We start from the raw sequence: 15,942 nt of genomic DNA on the forward strand, positions 1-15,942 counted from the left end.
TCTCAAGGGAGACAAATGGCGGTAAACTCTAACATGAACAGTCTGATCAGGGCGGCATGTTGGCAAAGAACCTGAAGTTATACAGCTATACAGTAGGAGGGAGTATACCACTTTGTTTATGTAAAACAAGAACTACAGTAATATGTATTAATTTTATTTATAATAATAAAAATAGTTATGATAATTAATTTTAAAAGAATGTGCCATAGTGTTGGTCAGGACAGGTGCTATTTCATCTGCTGATGTGCTTTCTATGGTTGAAGTTAAGAAAATTGTACTGCAAGCTCATACATGTGGGTTTACGATCAAATTCAAGCGTCGCTATGTGAAGGACTGAAATGATGGTCACCCCAGCCCGGATCCATGTACACTTGACCTCCAAAGTCTGATCTCCTTTGATCAGTGTGAACTCAACCAGCCTGTACTGCTTGAGGAGGTGGTCTTGGGTACAATGTATTTGGAGTTTGGTACAGTACATTGTAAATGTGAATGCAAGTGGCCTGAATAGAGAACTCCTCAGTTAGAAGGGTTTTAAAGTCAATTCCAAACAACTCCTGTGTCTTCAAAAACTGTCATATCCACATGGCACAGGCCAATTTCCTCCTCTGAGCTGTACGATAGAGGGGAAAGTAGGAAGCAGGTCATTGTTGGCATTTTAAAAATGATAACATCCATAGCATCTAGCATGGAGCATCTATTTTGATTAGGAAGCCGATGCTGATAATTTTGCTCCTTGCAGGGACTTCCTGGAAAATTACGCCTGAAAGTTTCCCTCTAAAATGAGCAAATCAGCTACACACAATTAAGCTAACATTTGTGACAGCTCTCTGGATGTTTGCAAGTGGAGACACTGATTTTTGATGTAAAAATGTGCTTCTGTATGCGTTAGCAACACAATGTGATTTTATGCCTGATTTGTCCCCCTGTTCTGGTATCCCAAAAACCACCATGGATGTAAAGTCCTCTAAAAGATAAAACCAGAGGTATAAATGATGCAGGTCCTGGCACTCAAGATAGCTTCAAAATTGTAGGGCTGACACCTTTCATTCAACGGTCGGATGGTTGGTCAGTATGCTCTCATCCAACCAAGATTCCTGTTGGTCAGTTGGTCACAAAGACGAAGCAGCAGAACATGCAGCTGACTGATAGATGTAGCAGGAGAGAGCAGAGCAATGCTGGGCAATACAGGCAGAGAGACGCACAAAGTGACGCAGAACATGTTCTATTCTGATTTTTTTCACAGTGGCTGTAAATAACTTGGACACAACAGGTCTTAAACTTGACACGAAGATGCTGGCTTTTTGTAGGCTACTAAAGTGGCAGTGCTGAGTGTCTCTGCTCTGTCCTCCGTCAGAGCCCCAACTCCTGTGACCTGTTTAATTCACTGGTCAGTAAATACGGGGTAATATTGCCCGTTTATCATCAGATTAAAATGTTCATGTCAGCATTAGTGTCTGTTACAGGCAGACAGAGAGCAAAGAGAGAAAAGACGATGTCTCTTTGTCATCAAGTCACGACCAGTGGCAGCACTGCACACGGTCTGATATATGCTCATAAATGACACAGTACCAGCTGGAACAAGTGATCCTGTTAATAGTAATAGTTGTAAGTTAATACAAACAATTGTTTTAGGATATTCTGTGGGCTATGATGCCAAAAAGTTACCTAGCCATGATCACGGAAATTGTATGATTAAAGGTAGGTGCATGCTGATTGCCTCTGAGTCAGCTGTTATTTTAGTACAACAAAATGAGAATAAAAATAACCAGTAGTGCCTAATAAAGCTTGTTATGTTGATTTATTTTTTTAATCCAGACTACCAGAGGGTGCAATGACGAGCCTGTTACGGATTAGCTGTTTTTTTTTAACCTCCAAGACCAATCGATTGGTGGGCGTAAATATGGTTTAGCCTTTTTGAAAGGATTATTCCACCATTTAACTCATCAGAGTCTCCCTGATCTTGAACTGTAAATATTAAATTCCAACAAGGAGTTTGACTTTAAAAATTAAGATGTAAATATGTACAAGCTCTTGTTAGGCATTTTATCTAGTATACAAGTCCATGTGCATTAATGGCATGGTAGCAAGGTGTGCAAGGATGCAAGGATGCTGAACAGACATGAACTAATGTGTAAAATATGCAAGGATAAGGTTTGTGTTAGATGGTTTATATTAAGTAGTGCAAATGTGCTTATGATTTGAGACATTTAACATTTTTTTTCTCTTACAGTATTATATAAACATGGCTATATCCTCAACTCCATCAGGTTTTCACCCATATTCTTTTCCTCAGTTTTGTTTATCATGCATGCAGTTGTCCTCCATGTATGTTTTTCTCCTGAAGTCACGAGTTTCTGTGAGATCTCTCAGCTGTGGAATTTCCACTGTAAAATCATCACTACAAACAGCAGGTGTGTGGTCTCAAGGTCTGTCTGAGTCGCCGTTCAGATGTTAAAATCAGTTGAAAATGTTTTATATCGGTGGTCTCCCACCTTTTTTTTTTTTTTAATCAGTTACTATTTGAAGATCGTCTTGTGTGTAGCCAGCCATATTAATGGCTGTTAAGGAGAGCAGAGACCTCTGATGGCACAATTTCTCAAACTAAAACCTCTGAATCACTAAAACTGAAATAACCAGATCTTAAAAAGCAAGTAAGATGCACCCACAAAGTAAAGGCGACATTAGAGGCAGCTCCTGCGGATGTTCTGCATGCAAAAATACAGATTTTTAACATGATTTAATAAAATTTTCACAGCCATAGACTTCCTTTTTCAAGCGTCCAAAACATTTGATTGAACATGTGTTTTTACCAGCAGAACAACTCTGTTCAGTCCACACTTTAATCCCAGTGAGATTTTAAAAAGTCAGAAGGGAGTGATGTAAAGAAAAATCCACGTTTGTCTGCTGCTCTCCTTTAAACCGCTCATTACTCCACGTGTCGTTCAAACTGAGTGCAGTACCAATCAGTGTTAGTCAGGCGTCTGATTTGTCGAGTTTAGACTGGCTTTGAATTACACGTTACCGTCTGTTTGTGTATGTTTACGTCTTTGTTTAGAGGTGTATTTGTCGTCCTACTCCTCCATTTCTCTGGGTGTGTCGCCTTTTTTTCCCCTCTGCAATCTGGTCCGTCTTTGGCTCTCTGTACGTGTATTTGTTATGTCTGCAACGTGTAATAATGTGGAATTTGATAGAAGGGCTTATCATCTAAACATGAGGCAAACACCATGTGGGGCAAACAGAGTGGAGGGTTTCTTTTTAACCTTTTAGGACTGAAAGTCTCCTTCTCTCACGGGAATATTCAGGAATATTCAACATTTACAGTATCATATCTATAAACATGATGCTGAAAAGCAAAAATGTTTCTCACTTTTACTGATGAGTGATGATAAACCGTTATCCCACCAATCTGTTGTCTCTCACGTCATCTTTTAGTTTTGTTTAGCCTTAAAGTCTAAATATCTCATGTTTTAATTCCTGAGAATCCTGATATGTGCTGTAGCCTATCCGTCACTTTGATTTTTAACATATCAATAAAAGGGTTTCCTTAAAGAAAAAACTGCCAAGTACCAATACCGCGACAAAATATGTCGATCATTTTTTTATGAATATGTCTACTGCAGATTATTTATTACCAGTAATTTTAAGGAATGTGCAGTATTTTTGAAAATTATACAAAAAAAGTGTAGTGTATATAGATGGGTACACACTGCAATTTCAAGCCAATTCAGATGTGAAATTCTCACTTAGAAGTCGGGTCGGCTTTCAGCCTGATGGTGTGTCATTTGTCGTGCAGCATCAGGGGGGAAATAACAGCTTCTGCTTTCTGTTTATTTAATTCTTTATATCAAATAAATAATGAAAAAAAATAAATTAATATATATACCGTTTGATCACATATTAAAATTGACTTTTAATGTTTTTTTTTGTCATGTTGGCTTTACATGTATGTAATGCTGCTTTTCTTATGTCTTGTAGCTTTTTAACTATCGTGCAGTGTCTGACTTTTTGAATAGTGCTTTGTTTGTAAAAAGTATTATTATTATTATTATTATTATTATTATTATTTTTATTTTTATGATATTCTATACCAAACATCAGGCAAAGTATGCTTTCTTCTTGGAAATCTGTTTTCCCTAATAATGAATTCTATTGAAACAAATGGGACATCTTTCTTAATAGGTTTAAACATTACTATATTTTATCAAAATCTGCAGCTGGGAGCTAAAAGACTCTTATTTCTGTGCTGAGCCAACAACAGTGTATAGGGCCTTTTATAAGATAAAACAATTAAGAGAATTCATTAATTTTGAAGGGAAAAAAAACCTTCTGAAATCTAGAGATTATAAAGTGGTCCATTTGCGAGAAAATAGTTTTTCAGTCTTAAAAAGTTGAAAATTTACTGTTTGAACTTTAAATTTTGAGACTATAAAATCAAAAGTTGTTTACTGCATACAAGAAAATCACTACAAATGAAGCAATTTCCTTGCACAAATCCTTCAGTTTTAAACTTAATGAAGTTAAAATTTTCACTTGGGATTAATCCATAAGGAAATCTTTGTGACTTTAGCTGGGAATCTTCTCATTATCATTAGCATCCGGACTTTGAAGATACAGCATTTTGAGCTTTTTTTGTTTTTTTGTGTGTGTGAATTTATGACTTTATAAACTTAAAAAAATTAGCTAATAAAATCAAAATTAAAGATTAAAAAAACATTTTTTCCTTATAAATCATCTACTTCTGAAACACAAAAGTTTAGGTGTGTTCCTGCTCTAAAGTGCCTTTGTAATAGCCAAAAGTTCCAATCATAGACTGATATTATATTTATTATTTTTTAGCTGCTAGTTGTGTTTGCTGGCTATGCTGCATGTGTTTAAGCCAGTGGCTCTTGAATGGTTTGCCAAACCTCTGTGAATTTGTACAACCATGCATCATTACTACTACCATATAAAAACTAACGATACTGTCACATGTGGTAAAGAGATTGTTTTGCTTGGATATGGCAGTGGTGTAACCTTGCATGGCAGATGGATATGCCTGTTTCCGTGTTTCTCACTGGTGAAGCCATCTTGCAAAGCTCCCGTCTGAACCGTTTGGGCCCGGTTAGAAAGTGATCAGTGATGAGGGGCTGTACTTTCTGGCGCGGCGGAGTCGTGACATATGCGAGAAGCAACAAGAGACCGGTGCAATTGTGGCAGAAGACATTAGCATGAATGCTGTTAAAGCGCCAGTTTTATCAGAACTTGACAAAATTTCCTCATTAAAGGAAGAGCAAAGAACAGCAGTGAGGTGTTTTCTTTTCAAAAAATGACAAAGGTCATGTACTGACATGTCTACAGTTGCCATGGTTCACATTATGCATTTCCCTATGGAGTTTACTCCTTTGGTAGAGGCACAGCTCGGTAGTGGCTACGTCATGTGTTTTGTTTCTCTGATGGCTCGTAAAGATGTGACAGACAGAATGTTCATCAGTCCCACTCCGAGTTTTTTCGAAAGCTCTGCCCTCTCCCAAACACTGTGCATGAGTGGTTTTCCAGATGGATGTGTGAAACAAATCAGATGCGTAAAACTGGTGTGCCTTGGGCACAAACTTTTTGAAAAACTCTGGCTTAAGTGCGTAGTTGTCACTGATTGTAGCTATTTGAACCATGTTAACAAGTCAGTAAATCTGACTTCAACCTCTAAGAAACATTTTTAAAAGAAACTTTAATAACAGTTGCCACGGTCGGTCTGGACTTCACTCGTGCAGTGATGTTGTCATGCAGTGTAAAATGAACTTTACTATTGAACAATGTGAACTGACATGAAACCTCGATGGTTATAGAGCTGGCTTGAAATTGCAGTGTACGCCAGACTTTATAGAAACTGCTGCTTTATCAAGAGGTTTTATTGATAAACTGTGAGTCAATTTTGTGCCTCATAGTTATGTAATGTCAGAAGCCTAGGCTTAGTATCCTGCATTAAATATTTTACTTGAAACGTTTACACGTGGGCATATAGGTGGAGACAAATCATATTTCCTATAGGTCAATACTGGACATTATATAAACTTAAAGATAGGTATAATCCAGAGAAACATCTCTATCTAATCAGAAACACCCACATGGATTTATTAGGAGTGCACTGTCAGACAGAGTCATGACGGATCAGGCAGAATAAAGAACCTGTGACTATAACAGAAAGTAAAAACATCTTCAGTCTGCCAGTCAGTGCAGTATTAAGGTTAATCAAATAGTGTCCTTAATAATTAATTGTCCTTTGCCAATGAGGTGTGTTGTTGCCAAGAGAAGCAATAAATAGGTAAAATGTGTCATGACCCTGTCCTTATCAATAAGACATTACATTTGGTCCTTGTCTCCACAACAGATAATCAACAGGTCGTCTTATCTCGTCTTTATTAACAGCTTGAACTTGGCCTCTTATCGAACAGTGCGTAGCTGGAGGATTTAGGAAATGAACGATAACAATCACAGCGTCTGATATCGCTGTTTCTCAATCAATAAATGTGGAGTCTATCAGAGTTATTAACAAAAAGGACTCTATGGAATCATATCATTGTGTTTAAAGACAAACGGTTGTTGCTCAACACGGCCGTAATTATGGATTAACGTTTATCAGTTAGTGACGGAGGATGTTTCTGTGTGAGGCATCACGCCCACGCACACATCAGTCACTGTTTACAAGCTGCATCAACAATGATGCAAGCAGGGATTAGTGAGGAGTATGACATATGTTAATACACCACTGTGCTGAGAGAAAGAGCTGTGATTGGCTGTGGGAACCGCGAGGCAATAATTGGGATTAGCTGGCCATCGGCTGATCATGGCCGGGCTTACGACTACTGTTTCCTGCATGAACTAACGCTGAGCTTCATCTAATTGCAAAGTTAAGCAGCAATAACTGTATTTCATTAATCCTAAACACTCACTACTCCTATCAAATCAACAATAATACATGTTATACTACTTGTTGTTTCAGTAACAATTTCCCTGTTTCAATTTGTGCTTCACAATAAATGTAAGAAGTCTGTTTTTTTTCTTGTAATGCCAGACTTCATCACTATACTGACACCTGCAAAAGTCAGGTTGCCGGAAACCAAAGGACAGAACATTTGAGCCCAACAATAACTTTATTACATACTTTTCAGCTCCAAAACGATGTAAATGTTAGCTAGGAGGCTAGCACCAATGCTACTAATCCAACATACATAATAACATTTGTAAATCCTACCAAGGAAGGGCCCATTCACCAGGCCTTTTGAAAAATGTCATGATTATACTGCTCATCTGCAGCAACAGGAGTCTATTTTTCTCATAAGGTCAAGAAATAAATGTGTTGCTTGTTTTATTCACTGTCCCATCAGTTTTGCTCCCTTGAAAATATAAAAACTCAAGCATGTTAGAAAAGCATTGCTAAATATGACCACTGAGCTGCCCCGAAGGTTCTATGTGAGCATTACTTGTTACAGCCACTCTAAAATGTTCAAGGTGCTGTTGCAGAGAGGTATAACAAACATAAAACATGATATCTCTGGAATACTGTGAAGGATTTTCTTTAACTTTGCACGGATGTCCACTCTGACTCAAGGATGAATTTATTACAGTTGTAGGTCAAAGGTCCCTGTGACCTCTAAATATATAAGATTTAAGTGACCTTGTACCATATTTTAGGTTTATATGAGCTTCTTTGAAGTATGGGCATTATTCACAACTGAAAAAAAAAATTTAAGACCACTAGAGAGCAGCCTGACAAACATTTGAGTGCTGATATGATGGTAAGAAGATTCATTATTGCACTTATCAGTACTCAAATATGATAAATAAAGAAAAAACATATTTTCACTCACATGTAGCTTTTAGAACTTTTATAATATGAACCCTCTGAATCCAGATGGATCAAGTGGTAGCGTAGGCGTTGTTCACAATATCTCCTGGAATCATAAAACAGATCTCTGAAGAGTTCATTGTGATCTGAAGCTTACCTTTCTGCTGATCTACAGATGGCTCCTGGCATTTATATTTCTTCCAGAACAATTTTAATCCAGGCCAAAGTGTGGTGTTTATTTCTAAAGTTATTTATGATAAAAGAGCAGTGTTTGTATCAGTCCTCCATTCTGACACCGGAAGTAAAGACAACAACTTCCTGTTAGCCTGTCAGCCAATCACAAAGCTCCAATTTCCTCCTTTATTGCTCTCCTGGTGGTAGTGACAGATCAGGGCCAGCCAAAGATTGATAAGAGGCAAGATAGTTATCTGCCAGCTTGGAAAAGTCAGAAGAAATAGTCCTCTATGGCCCAAATGATGAAAAGAGGATGTTTGTGTTCCCAAAGTGGGATTCATGCACTGGAATACCACATGTGAATCGATTTTGCAGAGATAAATAATAGTGATAGTTTCTGTTGTGTGTTTGTTGGAAAGCTGTTATTTTTCACAAGGCCTGGAAGAACCAAACACAGATGTGAAAAGGCTTGTTCATTTTTGGTCTGGGTGTGATTTTTTTTTTTTTTTTTTTTTTTTTGTAAAGTTCTATGAGATTTATTTTTGGTTTTGTTCTTTAACTCTGCCTTTCTGGTCATGTAAGTTTTGATACATTCATTTGACATCCCTGCAGCACACATATTCTGATAGTCCAGGTTGTCCTTAAAAATAGATGTCTATTGTGCTTAAAAAGGTTGAGATTTTACAGACATTTTTCCATAAGAATACAGGTGGACCAATAAAAGCAAAAAATGGCTTGGGGTTCCAAGTGTTAGTAATATGCAGAAATACATGATTTAGATACGGTCAACTTGTAGTTAGATTGAAGATTTCAAGTTTTGAATACAAACATAGCACATTGGTAGGAATTTTATCATGCATCACTTTAAACAATAAAAAAACTTACCTTCAGAGCACAGATGGTCCAGCTGTTAGGTGCGGGTTCAAGTCTGGCCTGTGGCTCCTTTCCTGCATGTCTCCACCCCACTCTCTCTCTCATCCCTGTTTCCAATTCTCATCTGTGGTCCTCCTCTGTAGTTAAAGAACAGTTCAGCAGGGGTCATGAATCTGATTAGGGTTTCTTGAGGACACTTTATAAAGAAATAAATGTAAGAAAAATCTTAAGAGGATATTGGTGAATGAGGCCCACAGTCTTTGAAGAGGCTATACATTTGCCTTTTTACCAAATTTGCCTTTGTTTGGTTTCATTAACATGCAAAAACAGGGATGTAGTTATCGGTATCAGCAGATATCAAATTTTTTGCCGATATTAACATCCAATATTTTGGCTGTGCATATAAGCATATATCAGCGGTAAAATTTGGCCATATATACTAATAAATGTGTGAGTTTTAGACTGGACCAGAACTATAAAACTGAGATCTTTTTCTTTAATTATTCTCATTCTTTTAACTTTAAAGTGTGTTTAAAGAAAAAAAGTTTGTTTCTTTTTCATCCTCAAACCTAAAATTGTGTTCAAAGGACTGATTTTTTTTTAAATGTAAAACATATATAAATATCCGTATTGATTTCGGCTAAGATGAATCTGTAATTGGCATATCGGATATCGGCAAAAACCAATATCGTGCATCCGTAAAACACATATAAGCTATTTCATGTTTCGCTGTTTCTGAAATGCTTTCTAGCTGTTTTTTTTGTTTTTTGTTTTCTTTTTTATGCATCAATTTGCCCCCATACATCTCATTAGCTTTGTGGTCCAAAGTTTATTGCAAAACATGCTCCTACACCGTTAAATGAATAACATTTATACTAATCACACTATCAAAAATAAAAACAACAACAGCCCTTCATCTTGTAACCAGACACGTCAGATAGACTGTTTCATATATCTATCGCATGGATATATTTCACATTCACCTGGGAAAGCTCCTATAGAAAGTGTCTGAGCAAGGCAGGACATTTCAAAAAATTCTCAGAAGGTAAATTGACAAACGTTCTGTCTGTCACATTAATTATAGTCCAATCAGAGCAACAAGACAAAATAAGGTAGTGAATATATGCACAGCTCTGGTATTGAGCTGTGCTAGCCAGACGCAGTCATAAAATATGAATTGTGAGGCACAAGATGTATGATTTGATTAAAACTCATGCCGTGGCCAGTCAAGAGAAGAGCAAAAACTTTTTCTCTGCCAGGAGAATCAGTGTGGCTCTTGTTTTAAGAAAGAAATGTGGCACAATTCTGATCAAACTTCTGCTTTTCTACATCAAAGCTAATCACTTGAGCGGTAGCAGCCATTGTCTACAACGGCTTACAGTTCAACTAAAACCCTGCTGTAATAACGGCAAACTCATGCCATAGCAGCTTGGCAGAAGAGTGAAAACACTTTTCAGCCATGAGGAACTGTACTGTTCTTTGCTCTTTATTTCATGAAGAGAGGTGGTCCACTTCTGATCAAACGGCCGCAATACTGTAGCTACATCTGAGCTTACTGCTACACTGGAGGCAGCCATTGCTAACAGATTCCAGCCCATCTTAACTTCACTTGTAGCTATGGCCTCCTCAAACGCTGATTGGCCTGAGCTTTTTTTGGGTCTGGCCCAAAGTAGATTGGAGACTTGAGGATGGATTTGCATGATGACAGACAGACATGGAGTCTGACAAACCCATCTGCTGTGCAGAATATTCTTCTTGACCCAACACTGTACTTTCACTGTCTCGTGATCCTACTGTATACTTAACAGAGGCATGTCACCACCAGGAAGTAGTCCTGGTTTCCCATTCGATAATATTTTGTTTTAAATGAAAAAATCTTATACCTTATAAAATGTAAAGAGCCTCTCTTTTTCTTCTTCTTCTGCATTTTTCTCTGATTCCTGTGGTAGCAGCCTTTTTAGGACATATTTCCTCTATACTAAAAGAAGTTTTCCTGCATGTGGGATATGTTCAGAGATTATTTGATTCTGGGAAACTGTGACTATCTGTCACAGTGTTTGTACACATGCATGAAAGCTGGGGTTAGATGGTGAGATGTCGCAGGCTGGGGTCGTGATAGGGATCATCAGGCAGCGACGGCAGGTTAAGACCTGTGCGTGATAAAGACTCTGCAGGATTATTTTCAATAAATGCACAAAGAAAAAGAGCCTCTGAAGTGGCACACAAGCTGTAATCTACAGCCAAAATCAGCCTGTGAATTTCTCCCAATGTTCAGTTGTTCTTTATTGTAGCTACAACATTGTTAGCGGTTAGATTTATTTACAAAGCCTCCCTTTTTCTCAGCACATCGTGAGTTATAGCCACCACTGCTTTGAAATGCTTTTTTTCTTAAACCCACTTTTATTAAACTCTGCCACTTACATTTTTGGCCTGTTTGCCTCCCACACTTTTTAATCACGCCAAAGCTAATGTTTTTAATTTATTGTACATTTTGACATTCAGCCCAAGCTCTTAATACTTCTCAGATTTAGAGTGATTGTGGTGGATGGTGTTTTTCAGCTCTGATGTTGTGTAAGAAGGTAGAGAAAGGATGGAAATAAAGAAGAGGAGGAGAAAGACAATGCCACAACAAAAAAAAAACATTGTCTTTTGTTTAGAGTTGCGACAGCTGGAGCCGTAAAAGCGGCAGAAATATTAAAAAATGAAGCAGAGGGAGGAGGGGAGGACACATTTTCTAATCAAGCCACAGAAAAACAATGGGCCTAGATTCTCCACATTTGTTCTGCTGCATTTCAACACAGGGACTTCATGCTCCAAAATCTGCTCTGTAACATGATTTTCATCCTCTGATATAGAATCCTGTCATGTTTTCTGTCCTCTTGGTTTTCCTTGGTCAACTTTTTAATCTCTCTGTCTGCTTTCAAGGGCCACACACGCTGGCAGAAATTGTCCAGGGGCTCGTATGTAAAAAATGAAAAGAAGTCCATTTGGCCCAAACAGGCTGGCTTTTTGATATGTTGGCTCGTGTCCTCAGTCTGGTCTGGCAGCGTTTCTAATGACATTAACCGTATTAGACATTTGGCTGACGCTCTCTTATCAGGGGACAGTGAGTTCACTCTCATCAATGTGTGCATGCATGTTTGCATGTTTGGGTCAAGAATGTAGCGAGTGTGAAGATGCTAAAAAAGATTATTTGTATCTCTTATAATTTTTAAAATACATGGCTGTCCCTCTGCTTTGCCATAAATCTCACCAATCCAGCAATTCCACTTGCAAATTCAGAGTCTTACCACCCTGGACCACTGATTGTAAGCCTGTAGCCAGGAGGGTGGCAAAAGGTTCGAAAGCACCCAGACCAGTCCTGCATCTTAAGTCTTTTCAACCTCAATCTTTTCTCAAGATAAAGGAGTCCTCCTTTTAAATAACAATTGTCAAAATTAAACAATAAATCTAATCGAACAAAGCAAAAATTCACTCCAAGCAGAGGCCTTTATCTTGTTAGAGCATCATTTTTCCTTCCATAAATATTTGTTGTGACTGTGACAGAACGAAGGGTGCAGCTGGGTGCAATTTGAAGCTCAAGATGCATTTAAAATGATAAGAGGAGGATGTAATACCTGCAAACATAATAACTGCCCAAGAATGTAAAAATGCATTACAAATCTGCAGCTTTTGATATAATAATCACACAATCGTCATAAATTTCCCTCAAACGCAACAGCAATTTACTACTACAAATGAAGTCCAATTAGGTACAAAATTTCATGGCAATTTTTTGTTTGCCATGAAACAGGAAGTTTTTTCAGTGTTTAAACACTCTAAGCTGACATGCCAGATGGATTTGTTTAACTTATCCATCCCGTAAACCTTCCATAGATGGCATTTGGGAAAGGGTAGAGCCTTTAAAAAAAAAAAAAAAAAAAAAACTCGAAAGGTGATTGGATGAACGTTCTGTCTGTCACATCTTTACAGGCCAGTCAGAGCAACAAAACACGTGACGTTGTGGCCCCAACTCGAGGTGCACCCCTACCGACAAGTAAACTATAGAGAACTGCATAACGTGAGCCATAAATCTTAGCACAGCATTTCTTAATGAGAAACGAGTGGTTTGATATCAATTTTGGAAATTCTGCAAAATCCAAGTTCTCTTGAATTAAGCCCTCAGAGGAGGTTCAAGTATATGTAATTTTACAGTTCACTGGAACTACCAGTGTTATAGGACTTTTTGATTTATTGATTGATTGATTGATTTCATTCATACACCAAGGAAACAACAGGAATCCAACAAAACAGCCAGGGAATGATAGGTGCATGAGAAAGGACATCCCAGGTAAGCTTCCAAAAGCTTTTAGAAGGTTGTTCTGACATGGAACATCACCAAATACGCACAATACATAAACACAACAAACTTCCTGTTTCATGGGGAAAAAAATTGGCATGACTATGTTTTTCTGATGAGATCTGAGCTTAAGCTGACTCGAACCCACTGGAAATTGTAAAAATTCAACTACAACAAACAAAAGTGACTAAAAAAATTTAGTTTCCATGTTCATTATATGTCATTTGTGGGAAATCATTACAGTTTTTATAAGTTGGAGTTTTCCACAAACATTATTAATACCTGCAAATGTAATAGTGAATACGTTTGTGGGAAATTTGTTATGTTTATGGTTTATTATGTTTGTAGGTATAGCAGAGGATCTGCAAAAAGGTCCACTTTTTTTGAAAAGCAACCCCAGCCTCAAGGCTGGCTACAGACCTGTCAAGGTTATATTGATAATAGTTAAGTCAAAGGAATACTTATGGACTTTATTTACATACAGTTTATTTTGAAGTCAAACAGGCTGACTTGTTTTCCTGGTCACTAAAAAGTTTGGGCTGACATCTCTCAGAAGTACTGTCGCACAGTTACGTCCAACTTCCAGTGGATTTTTCCACTGCATCTGTGTATGGCTGTTAGTGACAGTGTTTGTGAATTAGGCACTTTTTCAGTTAGCTGATTTGCATGGACAGAGATGGTATTTCCTAAGACTGCACAATGGCTCGTTTCAAAATGCAGAAAAAAGACAAAAATAGATTTTCTGACTAAAAGTTTCAGATCTTCATAAGGTTAATGCATCAGGAGACAAAGAAGCTTTCCTGATTTGTTCATCAGGAGATGATTTTCTTGTCCTGCACATTTGTTCTTTGTCTGCATGTGCATAAAAACAACAGTTGAACATAAGAACCTTTGTTGTGCAAGATACAAGCAGATTTAACTGTTTATGTGTGTTTTGTAAATTAGATGGTGTCTTTTTGACTTATCTTCACAGGTTTCGCATGTGCAAAAGCTGCGTAATCCCTCTGTGAATCATGACCTCACTTCTTTTGTATCCTAGATATTGATCACTAAAGATCAAGTTCTGACATAATTATCTCAATGACTCTTACTAGCAGTTTAACACTGTAGAAGCATCCGAAATAACAAGTAGACTAGTTGTGATTAAAAACATGCAGATTGATCTTTGCAACCTTGGATATGCATTGTTATTTAAATGTGCAATGATAAATAAGCTCTATTTTTTTAAGTTTCATCAAATATCAAAACATTTTATTCGACGTCTGAATAAACAACCAGTAGTGATTGTTTTGCTTACTCATAAATGGTTTTACTGGAGCAACTGGCACAGTTGTTAACGATATATTTAATAAAAAATTACAGAACACTTCAGAAAATATGGGTGTAGTTCCCAGACATTTAAATCTATGAAAGCCTCAATTTGAACCTAAACCAGTCTAGCATTGTAGTTTTTATTAGACATCAAATTTGACCTAAGCTAGCTTATCGCTGCTTTTGTTGGGGACTATTTTCTGCAGCGGATGAATCCTGACTTGGTGCTCTAGTGAATATTTAGGGCGCAGGAGGGTGTGTTTTTGGGATTCAGTCAACATAAACAACACTGTTTTTTCATGGTGTTAAGGAAACATGTCATCCAGTGCAAACGTGTGGCTCACTGGTGTGTTTCAAATCTTTTTTCAGCAACAATAAAGCTTTATGGTGCAGAGAGAGAAACTGGAGACAAACAACTCTGCTTCACTTTGGTCTTTTCAAGAGATTTGCTGACATACAAAATAAACATAAATATTTAAATTCTCTTCTTGCCATTCTCTCAAACTTCCCATTCACTCCTTACATTGTTGTCTCCTCAGACTCGTTCTCTCTGGCTGGAGCTCCTCTGGGGGTGTGGAGGAGGATGGAGCGAGGAGGGGAGAGTCCGATCACCCAGGACAGTCCCGAGCGGAGGGGAGGCAGCCCAGACCTCAGCGGACTCCCACCGCCAGGGAAGAAGAGCCGGCTGGAGCTCAATGGTAGCCCGACTGGGCCAAGAATACGCCACAACGGAGCCCCACTGAGACCCCTAGGAGGTAAGAGATGGGTTAAACAAGACATGCAGATATGTTGATGACTGGAAGAGCAAAAACTGTTATGAAAGACTATTTATTTCAAAGAGAACATCTTCAAAGAGTAATATACTTCCTTCCCCCACTCCCAGTGTTTAAGGGTTGTGGTGATGTCCAGAAATATGCTTTTAACTTTTGTTTGCAAGTGTTGCATTTTGCTGAAAGAAGAGAAACTGTTATTAGTATGCTGATAAGATGCTGACCTTCCACCAAGCGTCAGAGTTTTTTTTAGAGCTTAGTACCAAACACACTCTTATGTTGGTTTTGCAGAGATCCACATCCTGACCATGAGCCTGGTTTTCTCAGTGCTGTCTCGCTGTGTTTGTAGCGTGGCAGCGCTGCGAGCTGTTTCTGTTAATCTATAAGTCAGGAGGGAACTGTATAACACAGGCTCACCAAATAAAGGAGATTGCTCCATATAAACAAGATTTATTCAAGTCACTCTGGGTTATCGATCTCTGCATTCATTGTGAAAGTTCTTTCATGTTTATGTGTGAGCATGTTTGCATGTGTTTATCCCTCTGCGCTGGTCTGTGGTGCCACACTTTTCAGAAATACCAGGTTTTCCCTTAAATCACTGATTTCAGTTAAAGTATAGTAAACAAAGAGCTAATAATGAATGGATTTATTTT

At 37.9% G+C, this 15,942-nt stretch overlaps 1 protein-coding gene across 2 annotated transcripts in view; it reads left to right on the forward strand.

Annotated features, from left to right (window-relative positions):
• The window catches only part of satb2 (SATB homeobox 2), a 92,137-nt gene that overhangs the window by 12,390 nt on the left and 63,805 nt on the right, over positions 1-15,942 (forward strand). For both annotated transcript variants that reach the window (XM_041806433.1, XM_041806434.1), the window contains exon 2: positions 15,059-15,274. In XM_041806433.1, the coding sequence (XP_041662367.1) occupies positions 15,103-15,274 (172 nt within the window). In that variant the 5' untranslated portion in view covers positions 15,059-15,102. The remainder of the gene's footprint in view (positions 1-15,058; positions 15,275-15,942) is intronic.

Source organism: Cheilinus undulatus, linkage group 15 (assembly GCF_018320785.1).
Source record: "Cheilinus undulatus linkage group 15, ASM1832078v1, whole genome shotgun sequence".
NCBI classification, from domain to species: domain Eukaryota; kingdom Metazoa; phylum Chordata; class Actinopteri; order Labriformes; family Labridae; genus Cheilinus; species Cheilinus undulatus.